This window comes from Alosa alosa, chromosome 2 (genome assembly GCF_017589495.1).
Source record: "Alosa alosa isolate M-15738 ecotype Scorff River chromosome 2, AALO_Geno_1.1, whole genome shotgun sequence".
In the NCBI taxonomy this organism is placed as follows: Eukaryota; Metazoa; Chordata; class Actinopteri; order Clupeiformes; family Clupeidae; genus Alosa; species Alosa alosa.
Window position 1 is genome coordinate 8915428 of NC_063190.1, and position 18892 is coordinate 8934319.

The 18892-nt window shown below is 42.2% G+C and overlaps 1 protein-coding gene across 1 annotated transcript; it reads left to right on the top strand.

Annotated features, from left to right (window-relative positions):
* The first annotated feature begins 162 nt into the window (after positions 1–162).
* stag2a (stromal antigen 2a) lies at positions 163–18881 on the top strand. Its single transcript, XM_048231355.1, is given in 36 exon segments — positions 163–404; positions 2083–2206; positions 2422–2500; positions 2661–2816; positions 2920–3016; positions 3098–3174; positions 3308–3512; positions 3683–3834; positions 3970–4043; positions 4192–4315; positions 4591–4689; positions 5454–5533; positions 5850–5957; positions 7670–7778; positions 8223–8340; positions 8620–8723; positions 8944–9036; positions 9137–9226; positions 9547–9750; positions 10044–10114; positions 10237–10324; positions 10564–10593; positions 10595–10645; positions 10991–11041; positions 11043–11084; positions 11203–11374; positions 11652–11791; positions 11949–12050; positions 12176–12324; positions 12531–12659; positions 12840–13048; positions 13392–13620; positions 14050–14160; positions 14432–14558; positions 14814–14891; positions 15288–18881. Coding segments are annotated over 35 exon segments (3816 nt in total). The 5' UTR covers positions 163–404; positions 2083–2162; the 3' UTR covers positions 15312–18881.
* Positions 18882–18892: the final 11 nt, after the last annotated feature.

Below are 18892 nucleotides of genomic sequence, written 5' to 3' on the forward strand. Positions count from 1 at the left end.
TCAAATGAGCGCACATTCTCTCTACATACAAAAATATCTTGCAATGATACCGCCTGGGCTCAGTAGCCTACGAAGCACTGTCATCTGTTCATAATTGTAGCAAAACTTGGTTTGTTCACTCTGGACTCTGATTCAGACGTTCCGTGTGTTATACTCATTCTGACCTCCTGGTGGTGCGTTTGTGGAACAGGAGTCTTCTATCTGTCGAAAATACAATTTGTACCATGCCAGCACAGGAGAAAGTAGTCCAATAATTCAACCAATTCTGCTTACACGAATGTATCTCGCACGTGCGCGTGACAATCAATGCCTCGTTTCCAGAATAATTCTATTCTGTGGATAAGTGTCATTTCTGGATTATTTTTGATTGATTCGTGTAGCTAACGTTGTTTGATTGTAACGAGGTAAGTTGTAAAATGGCGGATACAGTGCTTTGAGTTTGTTGATTTTATTACCGCCACCGAAGTGTTAAGACCGATCTTTTATTTTCAGAATGATAAATAATGGAATGCACATTTTTGTTGACAGGAGCAACAGCGATTGCTGTCGCTGTAGCAATAGCTGCCGAGTAAGCTAACTAGTGGCGCTATGCTAGCAACTTAGCTAGCTTGCTAGCGAAGTTGGTGACAGCTGCAAGATAACGTTAGCTATCTATCAGTAACTAGCTAACGTTTGCGTACTTTGTACATGGCTCACAAACGTTTGTTTTAGCTAGACGTGCATTTCCGCATGTGACCATTTCACAATTTAACGCAGTCTCTTCGTTTGCAAACTTACATAGCGGTGTCTGTTCAATTGCTTTTGGCATCTAGATGGCCAGCTAACGTTAACGCAGAGAACACAGAATTACACAGAGAACACAGAAGCTACATAATGTTAGCTATTATTATGGTTAGCTTCAATGTTTACGGAAGAGACTCGATGTACCGGACTGGGCAGCTAGCTAGCTACTTTGGAAAGCCAGTGTTCTTTAGCTAACGTTACAACTTGCTAATACCCCACAAAAATAAACAAATATCTACAAACCCGGCTAGTAACCGATGGCTTAGTTTGCTAACTGGGTGAGAACTCAGTGGTTGGTCGTAGACGTTTTAAATCAGCTTATCAAACCAACATTAACGTTTGTTGACTGTGACATTTTTAAAATCGAGCTTGTAGTGTTAGCTGATGTTACAGGCGATTTTAAACTTAGTGCATGGAGGGATTTGGTAGATGATTCTTGCTGCCATTGCTAACACTCAACAGCTTAACCACAGGGCAGTTTCTGATCGGACAGCTAACTAGGTGTTAAGTTAGCGTGTTACCGGGTTAAACCAGGCGTGGACCTGAGAGGCAAACTAGAAAAGGCCTGAAGGTCTATGTGGAATACGAATACAGCAAAAAGGCGACAATTATGCTCTAAAACAGTGGTGCTCTACCTGGGGATCCGACCCCAGGAGGTCCCCATAGTAATATTGCATTCTTTGCGGACTAATACTTTTACAAATAGTCACGATGATATTGTCCTCCATAGCTGTGTTGTTCTATTAGCTGTGCATTGTTGTTGATGGTCAAGAATGGCTGTTATGAACATGATGTCCTATGTATTCGCAACAACTGTAACAGTTGGCCTGCGGAGATGGCTTCTCGGGGAAAAAAATGTCTAAAAGCACAGCAGCCAGAGTCAGAATTGAATTTATTCTGTCTGTGGAATGCAGGTAAAATCAAAAGAAGGGTCTGCACACTGTATTAGAAGCTCCCTGAAACTTTAATTCATAGCAAAAAAAGTGCAGGGAGCGTGCAGGAGGAGGGTGGGGTTGGTCGCAAACACCATCATTCTGGGGGACTGCCACTCACAAAAGGTTGAGAACCACTGGCCTAAAAAATATATTTCTGCGTTTTAGTTCTTTACACTTGGTAAGCAGCAATGTAAATAATGACCTGTGTAATTCTAAATATTATTTGAAACTAGGAGTGCTTTACTACACACTCAATAAATGTGTTTACAATTTGATTGTGTTTATGAATGTTACACAATTTTCAGTGTTTATTTATATTCTAGTCATCTGGTGACATTTGTTTTCATGTTTTTTCCCCTCTTAGTTTTCTGGAAGCTTTAGAGGTGCTAGCTGAAGAGGGGACATCTTCAAGTGCTAAACTGGGAAACAGAAAATGTTAAAGAAATGATAGAGGCACAGGAGCTCCATTCAGACTTTCACTTCCCTCAGTAAGTAGAACTTTTGAACTTATGAAACTGACGGATTCATGGTGAGCTTTGGAAAGTTTGCTTACAGCTGTCATCTGTAATATTCCAACTTGAACTTTCCTTAACTCATGTCAGTAGACAGTAGAACTTGCAAGTAAAGTAAAGAAGTTAGAGGTTTTGATTGATTCTTCCAATGACACTTTATAGATTCAATGACAGTGCAATTCTTTTCACAGGGAAGCTGATACTCAGCTATCCTCTGACACTGATCTTGAGGATCTAGAGGGGCGCAATGCAAAGCTTGGGAAAGCAAAGGTAAGTAACTTACCTGTTGACTTTTAAACCTCCTCTTTGTTTGTCATCAGCAGTTTTGTGTGACCTGAAATTTGCCGAAAACTTAATTTCAGGACTCACGTTACTGGGAAAAGTCTTCATCCATAACAGTCATTGCTTTGTCTGTTTTGAATATGCCCAGGTGCCCAGGCAGGGGAAGAAGGGGGCCGGTGAGAAGGGCAAAGGCTCAGCGGGCAAAGGTGGCGGGCAGAACAGAGTCAACGGCCACCACCAAGAGAATGGCATGGAAAACCTGACCCTTTTTGAGGTGGTCAAACTGGGCAAGAGTGCCATGCAGGTTAGCATGCCTTACGCTTATATATGCAACACCGTTATGCTCACGCTTTCTTCGTAGATGCTAGATATATGAATCTCATGGCACTTTTTCTGTGTTTGTGCAGTCGGTAGTAGATGACTGGATTGAGGCGTACAAAAATGACAGGGACACTGCACTGCTGGAGCTTATCAACTTCTTCATCCAGTGTTCGGGCTGCAAAGGTAAGTCAAACACGTAGCTGGTTACTCGGCTTAAGTTGTTTTGGACATATGTTTTTACATAAATGTCTATTGTTGTTGCAGGTGCTGTGAGCTCGGAAATGTTCAGACACATGCAGAACTCAGAGATCATCAGAAAGATGACGGAAGAGTTTGATGAGGTGCTTACACCCTCTAAATGTTTGCCTAAGTGCATATGTACAATATGTATTGTGTGTTGGTATTTAAAATTGTTTGACAAAGTTGTTGATAAACATGGACTTATGTTTATTTTTTGCTTTCTCATGACTGTAGGACAGCGGAGATTATCCACTGACCATGGCGGGGCCACAATGGAAGAAGTTTAAGACAAATTTCTGTGAGTTCATCGGGGTTCTGGTGCGGCAGTGTCAGTACAGCACCATCTATGACGAGTACATGATGGACACGATCATCTCGCTGCTGACTGGCCTTTCTGACTCCCAGGTCCGAGCCTTCAGGCACACCAGCACGCTAGCAGGTGAGAACTGTGTGCGGAAATCTTCTCACTCAACACCTTGAACAGGAACAAAGGCTGCACCTTGTCAAAACAAAGACCAGATATTTGATCCATCCTGCTGCACGGTGAGATTTAGTGTGGATAAGAGGATTTCTCTTACTAATTTTTGCATTACCTTTGTGTGCTTGCAGCAATGAAGCTGATGACCGCTTTAGTGAATGTAGCCCTAAACCTCAGCATCAACATGGACAACACTCAGAGACAGTATGAGGCTGAGCGAAACAAAACCATCGGAAAGCGTTCTGTGGAACGAGTGGAGCTACTGTTCCAAAAGCGCAAAGAGGTTAGTCAGTAATACTCATTTATACAGATAACAGATCTTAATTGATCTTGTAATCAAAAAACCTGCAAATCTTTAAAAAGTTCATTTTTCCATATTTTTTTCTGACACATTTGGTTTACTTTTATATACTTTCAGCTTCACGAAAATCAAGATGAAATTGAAAATATGATGAATGCTATCTTCAAAGGTGTTTTTATACACCGTTATCGGTACGCTGCCCAACTTTATTATTGATTTATATATTTTGTGGAGTAGCATATAGCATTATAATATACATTAAGAGTATGCAGTGCAGTATTTGTTCTGTGTTACATTGTATTACATTGTAGTGGTTGTTCAATGTGTCTGTTCTTCCAGTGATGCAATAGCAGAGATCAGAGCCATTTGTATTGAGGAGATCGGTGTTTGGATGAAGATGTACAGTGATGCATTTCTGAATGACAGCTACCTGAAATATGTCGGTTGGACGTTGCATGATAAGGTAAACAGTAATGATGGATAAGTAGATAGATCTTCACCGCTGTTTGCGCCATAGAGTTCTTTTCCTTTTCTTCACCGCCGATTTGTATTTGCATTTTCAAGTTACTGTCCCAGTGAAAAAGCACGTTTTCAGAAAAATGCGTCACTGTGATTTGAGGGCAGTGCAACTGTAAGTGACACTCTCTTTCTTCTCTCTCTCTCTTTCTTTCTTTCTTTCTTTCTTTCTTTCTTTCTTTCTTTCTCTCTTCCTTTCATGCTACTTTCCTCTTGTCACAGCAAGGTGAGGTGCGTCTGAAGTGTCTAACGGCCCTGCAGGGTTTGTATTATAACCGGGAGCTCAACAGTCGCCTGGAGCTCTTCACCAGTCGCTTCAAGGTGAGAAGCAGAAACTCATATCTACACTCACTCACACAACACACAGATATTCATGTGCCTGTGCTAACGTACATGCTATTGATTTGTGTAGATAGACATTTCCTTGGCTGACTCAGCACTGTTGAGTTGCGGAAGGCTGACTAATAAATTGGTCTGCTTTCATAGACATGTAAGACAAACACAGCTGAGTGAACTTTGACCTCAACACATCAGAACATGGTACAGTTAAAGAACAAGCAGACTGTTACCATAGGTTTGTGCACTTTAGGTAAAATATTGACTTAAAAGCTTTGACAGACGTTGATGCAGAGAGGGTAAATAGATTACTATGCTGTCATGTAGATGCTTCATAACGTCCTAGAAGCCCATTAAAACTAAGTCCATATTTTTGTTGAAGAACAAGAACATAAGAACATGTGCAGAGAGGAATGCAGCTATTTCACTATTATACCCACCATGAAAAATCAGTTTGCGTCAGGCAAACTGGCCAGGATGTTAAGGTATGCTTGAGCTACTCGGACTGGGATGACCCTTGTTTTTTTTTTTAACTTGTTCCATGCAAGGGGATCCTGAGTAGGTGAGAGGTTACCTTTTGTGCAGTGCCACTTCTGTTGTTGTGGTGTGGTGTTAGATAAATACTGTTGACAGTAGATGTTTATTTCAAATATGCATATGATTGCAGTCAGTAAGCAGGGTCAGCTGTCCAACACTTAACACCTACACATGCACAGAAGATCCAGTCCAATTTTAATTTGCCTTTTCAGGATCGCATTGTGTCCATGACTTTGGATAAGGAGTATGATGTGGCCGTACAGGGTGTAAAACTCTTGACCTTGGTCCTACAGTAAGTCCTTACTTGTCTACATTTAAAGGAGAATTTCCGTTTTTTTTTTTTCACATAGATCTCTGTAAACATGCCCCCAGAGTGTAGCATTGTAGCTTCCTGGCAGCTCTAGCTGTTGGCTGCACCAACTCGAGCTGGTAAAACAGATTGTTTCGGGTTTTTTTTTCGTACCGACAGTACTCGGTGACCTCGAGAAACAGAGATCAATGTGAAAAATCGCCGGAATTCTCCTTTAAGTAGAAACCATAATTTCCGGTTTCATGTCTGTTCTCAAAGTGAAGTGGTGGATATAATTTTTGGTCGTGTTGTGTTGCAGGAGTGGTGATGAGTGCCTGACCTCTGAAGACTGTGAGAGTGTCTATCACCTGGTGTACTCGGCCCATCGGCCCTTGGCTGTGGCGGCAGGGGAGTTCCTCTTCAAGAAGTGAGTTGCAGTCAAAGACAATATCCTCAAATACATCACCGGAACGGTTTGTTTTATTGAATGTGGAATGAGTTGATATTTATGTATTCATTTTAACTTAAGTTAAATTCCTGGAGCAGTTGATAAAATATGTTGTTGGCAGTCATCATCTTTAGTCCTCATCTACTATAATGATCTTACTTGCAAATGAGGTGTGTTCATGGATCTCTAGGGAAAGCTCATTTACAAGTCAGTACTGTACATTATAGCTGATTGGCATGGTGATTCCGACAGTAGCATTAAAGGCACCCATAGCAGTTTTTTGACCTTAACATAACGTTTCCCAAATCATTTTGATGGCACATAACCTCATAACATGACGAACAGTACATCAGCCATTGTCTGAGCGGCACTATGTAGGCGACCTAAACTGCCCCCATACCCCCCCCCCCCACCCTCCCAAAATTGAAACGTAAAAGATAGATAGATAGATAGATATTATTAGATAGATAGATTTATTGTCATTCTCACAACATGGGAGCATGAGGAGAGCTTTTATGCTACAGTAATTCGGAGATCTTTTTCGACAGACTGCTGTCGATGCATTCCCTCTATATATGTTCATACTTTGTTGCAAAGGACGCATATTTAGTTTGTTTATTGTTGTGCTTCTCAGCCAGAGGGTTAGCCTGGAAAATCCAGACCCTGATAATCTAGAAAGATTAAGGGTCGGGCAAGAAGCAATGTAATGGCCCAACTCGAGGGGCTGCAACAAGCATGCATTTAAAAATCTCACTGCACGCAATTGGATAACACTAGACCATGTTTACTCTGAATGATTTCGGACTTCGACGCAATCGGATAACACTATGACCAATGTGTACTGTCCTCCAACGTTGCAGTGCTGTCTTCATCAGTTTAGCTGGTTCCCCGGAATGCAAGGGGAAAAAGTAACGTCCATCATTGCTCTTTGCCAGAGTGTCTCGCAGAGACAATTCCATTGTGCTCTCGCGAGAACTCTGGATTTCCAGGGTACCAGAGGGTGACCCCGAGAGCAAATCTTGTTAAGGGTTCCTTTAAACCTAGTGAAAGAAACAAAGCGTCTGCTTATGTTTCTTGTTGGGGCTAAATTCCTATCCATCTCGTAAAAGGAGCAAAATGATTTGAGTTAAACTATTGGTAACTTTATTGTCAGCGGTGTCAAGTATTTTGATACATTTGGGAATATTTTAAAAGGGTGAAAGATCTCTTAAGGCCAAGAAGTCCAAAGTGAAAACATCTACTGAACAGCCACAAGCCGCATGAGTTCACACAAAGGGCACGTTTGCTAGCCCTGCTTTAGGTTCATATCTAGAGTTTGTTGGAACTGATGATGTGATTTTTGCTAATGTGAACACAGTCTACCGGACCAGGGTCCGCTAGAAAACGGGCGTCTAGGGCACAGTTTGTTAGAACTCCGGTGCAGTTTAAATGCTATCTGTTCCAAAACCAGGAAATAAACTGTTGTTTTTGCGATGTTGCCAAGCGATATTAGTAAAAATAAGCTAGTGTATGACATAAACGTACCCAGACCCACAAACAAAAATATAATGTGAACAGAGACCAGCTGGGTCAGGGCTAGGGGGGAGTGATCACACTCGGGTACGGTCCAGTTAAACAGAACCAGTGTGAATGCACCCTAAGGCCCCATTTCAGTGCTCAGTGTGTCTTATACAGTAAGCATTGTGTTCTAGGTTGTTTAGCAATCGCAGTCCCGAGGAAGATGGCATGCCCAGAAGGGGAAGACAGAGTCGCAATGCAAATCTCATCAAGACTACAGTTTTCTTCTTCCTGGAGAGTGAGGTACACAGAACATGGCTTTCCATGTGTAACGTCTGTCTAACATCTGATTATATGCATAGACATGTACTTTAAATAAAAGAACTGCAAAAGTAAGGAGTAGGGACATGCCAAAGTTTCTGTTGGAAAAAGCTCAAATTTGTCTCGATTGTTACTAATGGATATTATAACAGATTACTGAAAGATTACGCCATCGCATCCAGTTGAATAAAGATTACATTTGGGTTTAGCTCAAATGTGTTGTTTCGTTGCTGTCAAAGTGTTTATAACAATGTTTAAATTCCAGAGAGTCCGTCAGACAGATTATCTGTAAGCCTGTGTGTCAAAGCAAAGCCAAATAGTGTCTTTGTGTTTTTGTGTGTTTATGTCTATACTATGGTCCACTGGTCCCGCGTGAGGGAGTGATGGGTTCTGTGTGTGTGTGTGTGTGTGTGTGTGTGTGTACAGCTCCATGAGCACGGGGCGTACCTGGTGGACAGCCTGTGGGACTGTGCGTCGGACCTGCTGAAGGATTGGGAGAGCATGATCAGCCTTCTGCTGGACGAGCCCTTCCCAGGAGAGGAAGGTAGGAAGGACCAAGACCTCTGTCACGGCTAATGGCTAATATGCTCCACACTGGATTTAACCAGAGAAGAGCGCTCAGCCAATGGCCCCAATAGCTATTATTAACCCGTCACCCCTGTTACAAGTGTAGATGATAGATGATGACCGATACACAACAGATGTCCAGACTTACATTACTGAAGTCTAGTCTGGTCTGCAGTTTTTATGCTTGACAGATGTTGTCACTTAGTTTGTAACACTGTGTGTTTGTAACCTCTGTGTTGTTGTTATTTGTGTTAAGAGCTGACGGACCGGCAGGAAACGGCTCTGATTGAGATCATGCTGAGTGCCGTTCGCCAAGCCTGTGAGTGCCACCCACCTGTGGGGAGAGGAAGTGGCAAGAGGGTGAGCTTCAACACACACACACACACACACACACACACACACACACACACACACACACTCTCATACAGATCAGACTAGATATCTCATGCACATTCTCCATGGATCTCATCAAATCTCTTGTATGTCCATAGACACACAATCATACAAGCACACACTCTCACACACACACTGCTATGTTAGGAATGAACTTGACATTTCTAATGTTTCAAATCTCATGCAGGTTCTCACAGCCAAAGAAAAAAAAACTCAGCTGGACGACCGGACAAGAATCACAGAGATGTTTGCTGTTGCTCTTCCATTGTTACTAGCAAAGGTAGGTTTTACATGATGGCCATATTAAGTTAAGTAAAAATGGTGTAGTTTCACCTTCCATACACAGACAGAAACTCTACATGCTCCCCATTGGCTTTCAGTACACGGTGGACGCAGCCAAGTTAACCAATCTACTACAGCTGCCCCAGTACTTTGAGCTGGAGATCTTCACCACTGGCAGATTGGAGAAGGTGAGTTATCAGCATTGTCCTGCTAACCTGACTAGTCAAGTAAAGCACAACTTGGACACGGACATTTCACGGACATCTTATGTAAATAGAACATTACATTATGGAACAGGGACTGAACTGATGGTGTGGTGATCTTCAAGTTCGCTCTTTAAAATTGTTGTTCGATCAATTGCTGAGTATCACCATAACTCTAACCAACATAAATTATTGTTAACAGATATTGTTTTATTATTATATTATAGCAGACCATCCAACTAAAGTGTGACCCATTATGACATCATGAGTATGTTTGAGTGAGTGTCTGTTATGTCTTCTTGTAGCACTTGGAGTCTCTGCTCCGTCAGATCCGTGAGGTGGTGGAGAAGCACACGGAGACTGACGTGCTGGAGGCCTGCTCCAGAACCTTCCACGCCCTCTCCAACGAGGAGTACACCATCTTCAACCGCGTGGATATCGCGCGCAGTCAGCTCCTGGACGAACAGGTTGACAAGCTCAACCGTCTACTGGAGGAGTTTTTACAGGAGGTGCGTCTTTATGTAATGTTTATCAATTTGGAAAAGTTTTGTAAATGAGACATTTTTGTGCAAATATGAAAGTAAGTGTGATTGACCAGTCTTCACTGGAGGGGTTTGGTGTAACACCAGATTTTACTCAAAATAATTTATGTCAGGACTAGTTGATATACTAAATGATGGCAGATTTGCTGGTTGGTTTGGTGCTGCTGTTTGATTGTAATAGCAAGCTACAGCCACACGTGCCCTTTAAGAATAAGATTAACAACCCTTTGAATAAACACTTGTATGACTCTCTTAAATAGGGGGAGGAGACTGATGAAGATGATGCGTATCAGGTCTTGTCTACACTGAAAAGAATCACAGCCTTCCATAAGTAAGACCACATCACATATCGTACAGCTCTTGCATACTCTGTTCTTCCTCAAGTGAACATTTGCTGGGTGTGTTGGAAGATGTTGTATGAGTCTGACCCTTGCTCTCACACTTGTGTCACAGCGCTCATGACCTCTCCAGGTGGGACTTGTTCACCAACCTCTACAGACTCCTCAACACTGGTCTGCAGAACGGGGACATGCCACAACAGGTGCAGTCTTTCACAAAGCCTTGGACCTTTCTCCTACTGATTCAGTTGTTGGGGGCTATAGTAGGCATCTTGTGTTGCCATAGCAGCATCTTTCCTTTTTTCCCTCTGAACCAGTCCCCTATGTATGTTTATGGGTTCCACATTGAGTAATAATGATTTGTGTATTGTGATGAGAGAACTTTAAGTTCTGTGTATTCCCTACAAAGACATGCTTTGACACAGGATGTTTTCTTTTTCAGATTGTGATACACGCCTTGCAGTGCACACATTTTTTCCATTCTGTGGCAACTCGCCAAGGTCTCCAAAGGCACTGCAAAACAGGTAATATTGTGATACAGACTCTAATAATAATATTCCTCTGTTACATGGTGAGTTATAGATTTAATCCCAAAATATCCAAAAGCCAAAATATCAATTAACAGATCCCAGATTTCTATGCCGGTGTATCCCAGATTTCGATGGCAGTTTTTAATTATGACTGCCGCGCAGCAATTTGGTGTCAACGATTTCCGGGACACTGAAAGACTGGGGTGCATGAAATGTGCAGGACTGAGCTTTGGTCATATTTTGTACCGCTTTGCGGTACATCTAGTTCATTACATTTCAGCATTGCCTTCTGTCAAACACCCTCGTGTTTGTCTTTCTCTGCCCTCTTTGCGTGCTCAGAGCGACATGGGCAATCTGAGGAAGCAGATGAGAGCTTTCTGCCTGATGTGTCCAGCGTTACCTCACCAGCGTCAACACAGCTGTCAAAGAGCAGGTCAGTCCAACCTCACCCCTCTCTCTCTGCAACCAGCCACCTTACAGACTGAATTACAAAACCCCCTGTCGCACCTCGTACCTTCCTCTAACCCGGCGCTGTGCGCTGTCCCTGGCAGGCCTTCACCATCCTGTGCGACGTGCTGCTGGTCTTCAGCCACCAGATCGTGTCGTCTGGCCGCGAGGCCCTGGAGCCACTCATCTACAACCCGGACTCGTCCCTACAGGCCGATCTGCTCAGCTTCATCCAGGACCACGTCTTCGTCTACCAGGATGAAGAAAACAACACAGGTCAAACCCCAGTTACATAACATAGTTAGGAAATGCTGAAAGAAAGTATACAATGTCTGATATGGTTGTAGGGTTGTGTAGAAGATCAGTAATTAAGGTTACTTATTCATGAGTCCATATTTTTAAAACTTCACAAGTTTGTCATTTTTATTTATTTGGCACCGACAGAAGACTTTTTTAGGTGTAGGATGACCATGACATTAATTTTGGACGTTGAGCTTCAAATCTTGTGCTGTCAGGTGGCTGGCTGACTTACGTGTGTGTGTTTTTACTGCAGATGATCAGCGGTATGACGAGGTATGGAAAATCGAAGCTCTTCACAAAAGACGGAACCTTCTGGCTGCGTACTGCAAACTCATCATTTATAACGTGGTGGAGATGAGCACTGGAGCAGACATCTTCAAACAGTACATGAGGGTAAGGACCAGACAAGTGGACAGCTCCGTTCAGTTAAAAAAAAAAATCATTGATGAGATATCTTTAATCCTAATTGTATTCATTTTATAACACAAGTGAGTTTGTGGTTTCTTGGGGCTGTGTAAGTAAGAGGTTGCATGGTGTTTCCCTGTCCCAGTACTACAATGACTACGGTGACATCATCAAAGAGACCATGAGCAGAACCAGGCAGATCGACAAGATCCAGTGTGCCAAAACCCTCATCCTCAGTCTCCAGCAGGTAACACCAGGCTCCTGCACACGTTGGCCACACATTCCCTTTGACAGAGGGATTTGGAGGTGATTTCAAATGCAGATTGGTCTGACCTGTTGCCATTGTTTTTGTTTTGCTCATCTTTGCCGTAGCTCTTTAACGAGATGCTGTCGGAGCTGGGGTGTAACATTGACCGCTCGTCGGCTGCATTCTGTGGCATTAAGGAGCTCGCCAGGCGCTTCTCTCTCACCTTTGGACTGGACCAGGTCAAGACCAGGGAAGCCATCGCCATGCTTCACAAGTAAATAAACATCCACGCACTACACTTTTCTCATTATAATCTGCAGTATAGACATGTCAGTGCACAGGTACATCTGTACAAGTTTAAATGAGAATAGTGTTGGCGATACTGTGACTTTCTCATTATGAAACCTGTGAAAGCTGGTGTGTGTGTGTGTGTGTGTGTGTGTTTGTGTTTCTGGGTGTGCTTGTGTGTGTGTGTTTCAGGGACGGTATAGAGTTTGCCTTCAAAGAGCCCAGCCCACAGGGAGAGGGCAATCCTCCCCTACACTTGTCTTTCCTCGACATCCTCAGTGAATTCTCCTCGAAACTGTTGCGCCAGGACAAGAAGACTGTGTAAGCAGCCTCTCACTCGTTATTTCTTTATATTTTTTACTGTGTGTGTGTGTGTGTGTGTTTTAATGGTCTGTGCTCCATACTGCTGTGCAGGAGTGCCTCATGACATTCCAGATATGTGTGTGTCTGTGTGTGCTTGTGTTAATGGTCCCTGTTTTAATGATGTGTGTTGCTGTGCAGACACCTGTACCTGGAGCGTTTCATGACGTTCCAGATGGCTCTGCAGAGGGAGGACTGCTGGCTACCGCTCATCTCCTACCGGAACTCTCTGCAGGCGGGTGCCGACGACGACACCATGTCCGTCATCAGTGGCATCAGCAGCCGCGGCTCCACACGCAGCAAAAAGAGCAAAGCCCCCTCAGTCACTAGCAAGAGGAAACTACCGGAAGGTGAGTGTGTGTGTGTTTCAATGAGTGAAAAAAAGATTGTGTAAAAATCTTCTTATTTCATGGAATACTTGATAAAAATGTATGTGATGCTTCTATGATTTCTAGCTTTGATTTGTTTTTCTATATTTCTCTATTGCACTCTTATGTCTTCTTCTTTTATTAACGTGTCTTGGGTTTCTACTTGCATGTGTTTTTTTCTGTGTTTGTGGTTTGTGTGTGTGCATGCTCATCTCTCTCTCTCTCTCTCTCTCTCTCTCTCTCTCTCTCTCTCTCTCTCTCTCTCTCTCTCTCTCTCTCTCTCTCTCTCTCTCTCTCTCTCTCTCTCTCTCGTCACCCTGATCAGAGGAGGGTAGCTGCAGCAGCACAGATACGGCCATGTGGCTGAACCGCGAGCAGGGCGCCCAGACGCCGGTCATGTTGCCGTCGCCACACCTCACCTCCACGGTGCTGCGCGAGCCCAAGAAGCTGCGGCAGGAGGAGGCCGGAGCCTACGTCTACGCCATGGCCAACGAGCACCAGCCGCAGACCCCTCTGACCCCGCATAGCCAGCCGCAGCCCACCATGGACTACAAGTAAGAACACCCCCCCCAGGGCACAGCTACCAATAAATGGCTTTTGAAGAGGGTTTTTTGATTGTGCAGTACACACACACACACACACACACACACACACACACACACACACACACACACACACATCTAGAAATATTGCCATTGCTAGAGTCCACCATTCCTGCATGTATCTCTGCTGTGCAGTATCCACCAAAGCTATAGCCCTTGCTTGCCATTTTCACAGATAAGCACCAATACACAGGTTGTTTTGTGATAACACAGAGAGAAGACAAGACTATCAAAGCAGCCACTCCCTTTTTGTAGTGGAGCAGAATTTTGTTTATGCCCTATTGTTTTCATGGCAATTGTGTCAGTGTGCTGCCATGGCCACATGTCTTCGTTGTGTGCATGTGATGTGAGCGTTGTTGTGTGCTCTGTGTCCATAAACAGCTCCCAGGTCACATGGATGCTGGCCCAGAGACAGCAAGCCGAGGCCAGACAGCAGCACGAGAGAGCCAGCATGCACTACGCCAAGATGAGGAGTCACATGCAGCATGCCATGTAAGAGACCACGCTGCACACAGACATTTTTGAAGCTGACGATTAGTGTTTAGATTGTGAAGAACACAAGTTACCAGAAGTCATAGTTTATCAGTTCATTGGAACAAAAAAGTATTTAAATACATGCCAGGGGTACTTTGTGTTTGTGTGTGTGTGTGTGTGTGTGTGGAGAATCTATTAATCATGGAGAATCTATTAAAATTCATACTTTATCTGTTACTGATTTGAATGCTAGGGGTACTGTGAAGAATTGTGTTTATTCAATTTGTAGCCGACGTGGAACTGGCTTAATGGAAGATGACGAGGAGCCCATAGTGGAGGATGTGATGATGTCATCAGAGGATCGACTAGAGGACCTGAATGAGGGGATGGACTTTGACACTATGGATATTGACCTGGTAGGATTCATTCAATTTAACACTTATCATGAATATGGACCTGGTATGATTCATTCAGTTTAACTGAGTGGTTTTTGTGTCGAGTTAGATCAGAGCAATGTTGGTCAGGTTGAATGGAACATTACTGAAATTATTCAAATAATGAGGATTTTTTTAATACTAAAATTTACCAATTCATTGAAAGGTATGAGTCATGAAGGGAGTTTGAAGGTGTCAAACTAAAACTGTTCTCTTTTTTTTCTGATCTTCTTCCAGCCTCCATCCAAAAACCGTAGAGAGAGGACAGAACTCAAACCCGACTACTTTGATCCAGCCTCCATCATGGATGACTCAGTAAGTATTCAGCTGTCAATCAGTTTGTCACCTCTTCTATTCTGAGGTTCTTTTGAAGTTTTACATTTAGATTTCCTCATCTTGGTCAGTATACATTTTTAATATGTTGTTCACTCAAGATATCCATCATATGTAGCAGCGATATGATGTGTATGATATTTTAAATTCCATTTGGTTTTATTCATAAAGCGCCATAACATAACAGTATGTCTCTAGGCGAGTCCTATATACATTAGATATCCCTTGATGTATATGGCTTGTGTATAAGATTACAGACTGATCTTTTAGACTAACAAGAATGCCCCCTGCCCCTCATCTCCTGAGCATGCTCTGTGCTCGGAGCAGAGTGAGCTGTCAGACTGGCCTGTGTCTGACCTCCTCTTTCTTTTTGTTCAGGTCCTTAATGTCTCCATGTTTTAAGCTCAAACACGTGGAGGAGGGAAGGAAGGCGGCACACAGTTTGCTTTGTTACAGAGGATGAAAAAACTTTTTGGAGCCTGAGACTCAGTCTTCGTAGAGAATCATTGGGCATTTCGGTGATGCTGGACTTGATACACGAGAGACCGCTTGAGCTGCCTCTCGGGTGATAACCTTACACTCGTTAACTTTTTTGCCAATCTGTGAGTAAGCTTCTGTCCTACTCTTGTAAACAAGTAGTTGGTATATTCATTTCTTACACAAGGCATGGCATGTAGCCATAGATATCAAATCTATTTACAGCAAGAAAAATGTGAAATGTCTTGGTCAGAAAAAATCCTTTCCACGAAATGTAATATATGGAGTTCTCTCTCAATCATGGTATTTTTTAAATGAAAATTTAATTGGTCTGCTTTTTTAACAGATAGAGGACTTTGATTTATAGATATTTTGTAATGACAATCAGATGTAAATCAGTACTTTATAAATGTGTTATTACTCAAGATGAGAACTTTAACCCTTTTCCCTTCGAGTTTCTTCTTTGGGATACTGGGTCTGAGGTCCAGGGTATCTCAACATTTCATGAACATTTATCATTACCTCTTTCTTTAGCTGATAAAGGTTGATGCTTCCTATCATTTCCTGCAAGTCTAACACAGCTTTTTAAGGTTGCCCTTCTGCCTTCTGTTAACACATACGTTGTGTTTGTTTTGTATGTTAGAATCCCAGTACCATGAGCTTGTTGGTAGTGTAAGGGTAGCTAAGAGTAAAATTGCCTGCTAGAAGAGGGACTTCAGTCACAGGGGCATTTTCTACAATACTCCACATACAGTACTGATCTGATGTCTGAGATGACGTTGACCAAGGACGACCATTGGGTGTAGTGATAGGGGAACTGTGGTGGCGAAGCACTGATGTCTTTAATATTTAATTGCATTTATTTAACACAGTTGGCATTTTAGAATACAAGCCCACATACCTTTGGTGGATCGGGGTGAGGGTGTTTGCGGTAGCAGAGGATTTATTCACTTAAAGTGATATTCCAGCACTAGACTCAAGAAACTTTATTTTGTTCAGTGTTCATAGTTGTTTAAAATGGTTCTGTGGTGTTTTTATCCATTGTGTGGCTTTAGTTAGGTGTTTAAGTTTGAGATGGGACAAAAATGACACCCCATAGGCTCCCAGCTGGAATCAATCTAAGACCACAAATTACTTGAAATTTAGAAATGTTTTCAAAACGTCTAAAGCAGCAAAAAAATATCCCTCAATAGTTGGATTATCACAGCCATTTTAAAATGGAGACCAGGTAATAGGTTGAATGTATGTATTATTTTTTTTTTTTAGCCTGAGATTGTTTGCTGCTCTGCACTGTTGGAATGTTGTGGTCAGTGACCAGAATGTGAACTTGAATGTGGTAGTAGGTAAACATGTGCAGCAGCAGCACTTGTCTCACAGGACCAGATGGAACTTTTGCACTTAGTGACGTGAGTTCAGTCTGCACACAGCTCAGTGAAATTGCGGTCTTGAAGTGCGTTGAAAATGAATGCACATAAGGCGAGGCCAATACAAGCTTTTAATCTTCAGTTCACTCCCAACCTTCACATGTCTGGGTACTTTTAGCCTCGCCCTCAAGACACGTTGGATCGGTCTGGAAAGTTACAGCTTAAATATTTCTTTAGAGACATTTAGGCCAAGTTTCTCTATGGTCCTCTCCAGATGTTCACGCTAAAGTTCTTACGGTTCTTTGACTGCACATGACCAGTTCAGAAATGTGTTTTGATGTTCCATGGAAGCCATTGGAAGGATCGGAGGACTAGGAGGACTGCTAGCCTGATTTCACCAGACCCACTCACTTCGTGAAGAGTGGGTAATCACCGTTGGGAAATGTTTCCAATACTAGCATCGTAATGAGTCTCGATTTTGCGTTAACTTTGAAATCATTGGTCCTGCCTAACCAATCACATTGATCTGGGAGGCCTAACATTACTTCCTACTTCGCCTCACCTTTACAAACTGGCCAACTTGGCAGTCAGGAAACAACATATTTACCTTTGCTGTGTAAATGTACACATGTTCCCTTTGCTACTACTGTTTACCACTGCCACTTTTGATTTCGACACTAATGTCACCCCCTCTTGCCGCTGATTGGTCCGCCATCCTGGTGGCTGAGGGAAATGTAAATGCATTGAGAGGAACCAGACTAGTATTTCAGTGAAATGAAAATGGGCCCAGAAACTAGGTGGGCATGGCCAGGCTAGAGGACTACACCTTTAATGTAAAATCTGAAGCGTTTGACCAAAAACACCCCAAAACCATATTAATCAACTCTGACTGTGGAACAGAGTATGTTTTCTTGAGGCTTTATGTTGAAATATCACTTTAACTTACCTCTGAAATGTAAAGTTTGAGCTATTCAGAGATGTTTTAGTTATATTACCGTCATCTCTTGTTTATTGCCCTGTTTTATGAATAAGAAAATGTGCTTGGTAAAGAATGTTTCTAAAAAAAACAAAAAAACATTTTGATTTTGAAATCCTGATATTATGATATATTATTATATATCCTAAAATGTATAATTTTATATTATATTGTTTATGTGTGTGATATAATGTGAATTGGTGCTGATTTCATGTTTGTTCATTTATTTTATGTTTTAAATCTAAAGTTTTAGAAAAACTCTCCCTATGGAGTTCTTCAGCTGTTCTTTCAAACCAACAGTTTTACACCAAGAGTTCTTACTCTCCTGATAGAGGGTTTTTACTTTGTAGAATTCTTTAGAGGCACAAAGAACCCCCCCACCCCACCCCCCAAACAAGAAACAAGAAGTTCTACACAGCAGAGGTTCTACACAACACCTCTTGCTTCATACGGAACTCTTGAAGAACCCATATTTTAAGAGTGTAGATTCAGGTTCACTAGAAGCTAGAATGTAAGTATACAGCTGAACTGCCTGACATTGAAATCACATTGAACATTTATTTTTGTTTCTGTTGTATTTTGTCAGTAGTATTTGTTTCATGTTTGACAAACCTTTTTCCCACTTTTTTCCTCTGTATATTTTTGGCTTGCCTATTCCTAATGTGCTTGTCATGTTTCAAGTTTTTTTTCCCTTTCTTTGCTTGTGGATGGGGTGTGGGGTGGGTGTAGACTTGTGAATATTGAGTTAGTGTGTTTCAAATGTCTGACTTGGCTGAAATAGATCTATTTTCTAAAGCAAGCATCTGACCTCAAAGAGGCAGACTTGAAACCCTGAATTGCTGATTGTGTGTGTGTGTGTTTTTAGTTTGGACAAAATCTTTTTTTTGTGTATGTTGTTTCACCCAGAGTGAAATACTGATATGTTCTATTTTTTATCCCTTACCTTCATTTCCATTGAACTGCTGAACGTCCGTGTATGTGTATACAGATACATGCATATGTCTGTATAAACATACACATATAATATATTAAACTGTACATAAACTCAGCTGTTTTGTATTTCTATTTACAAAGCGTCCACTATACCATCTCTGGTTTGTATTTATGTTTGGCCACGGTGACTTTGAGCAGAATAAAGCCCCTACATTGTGATGATTTTAATGTTT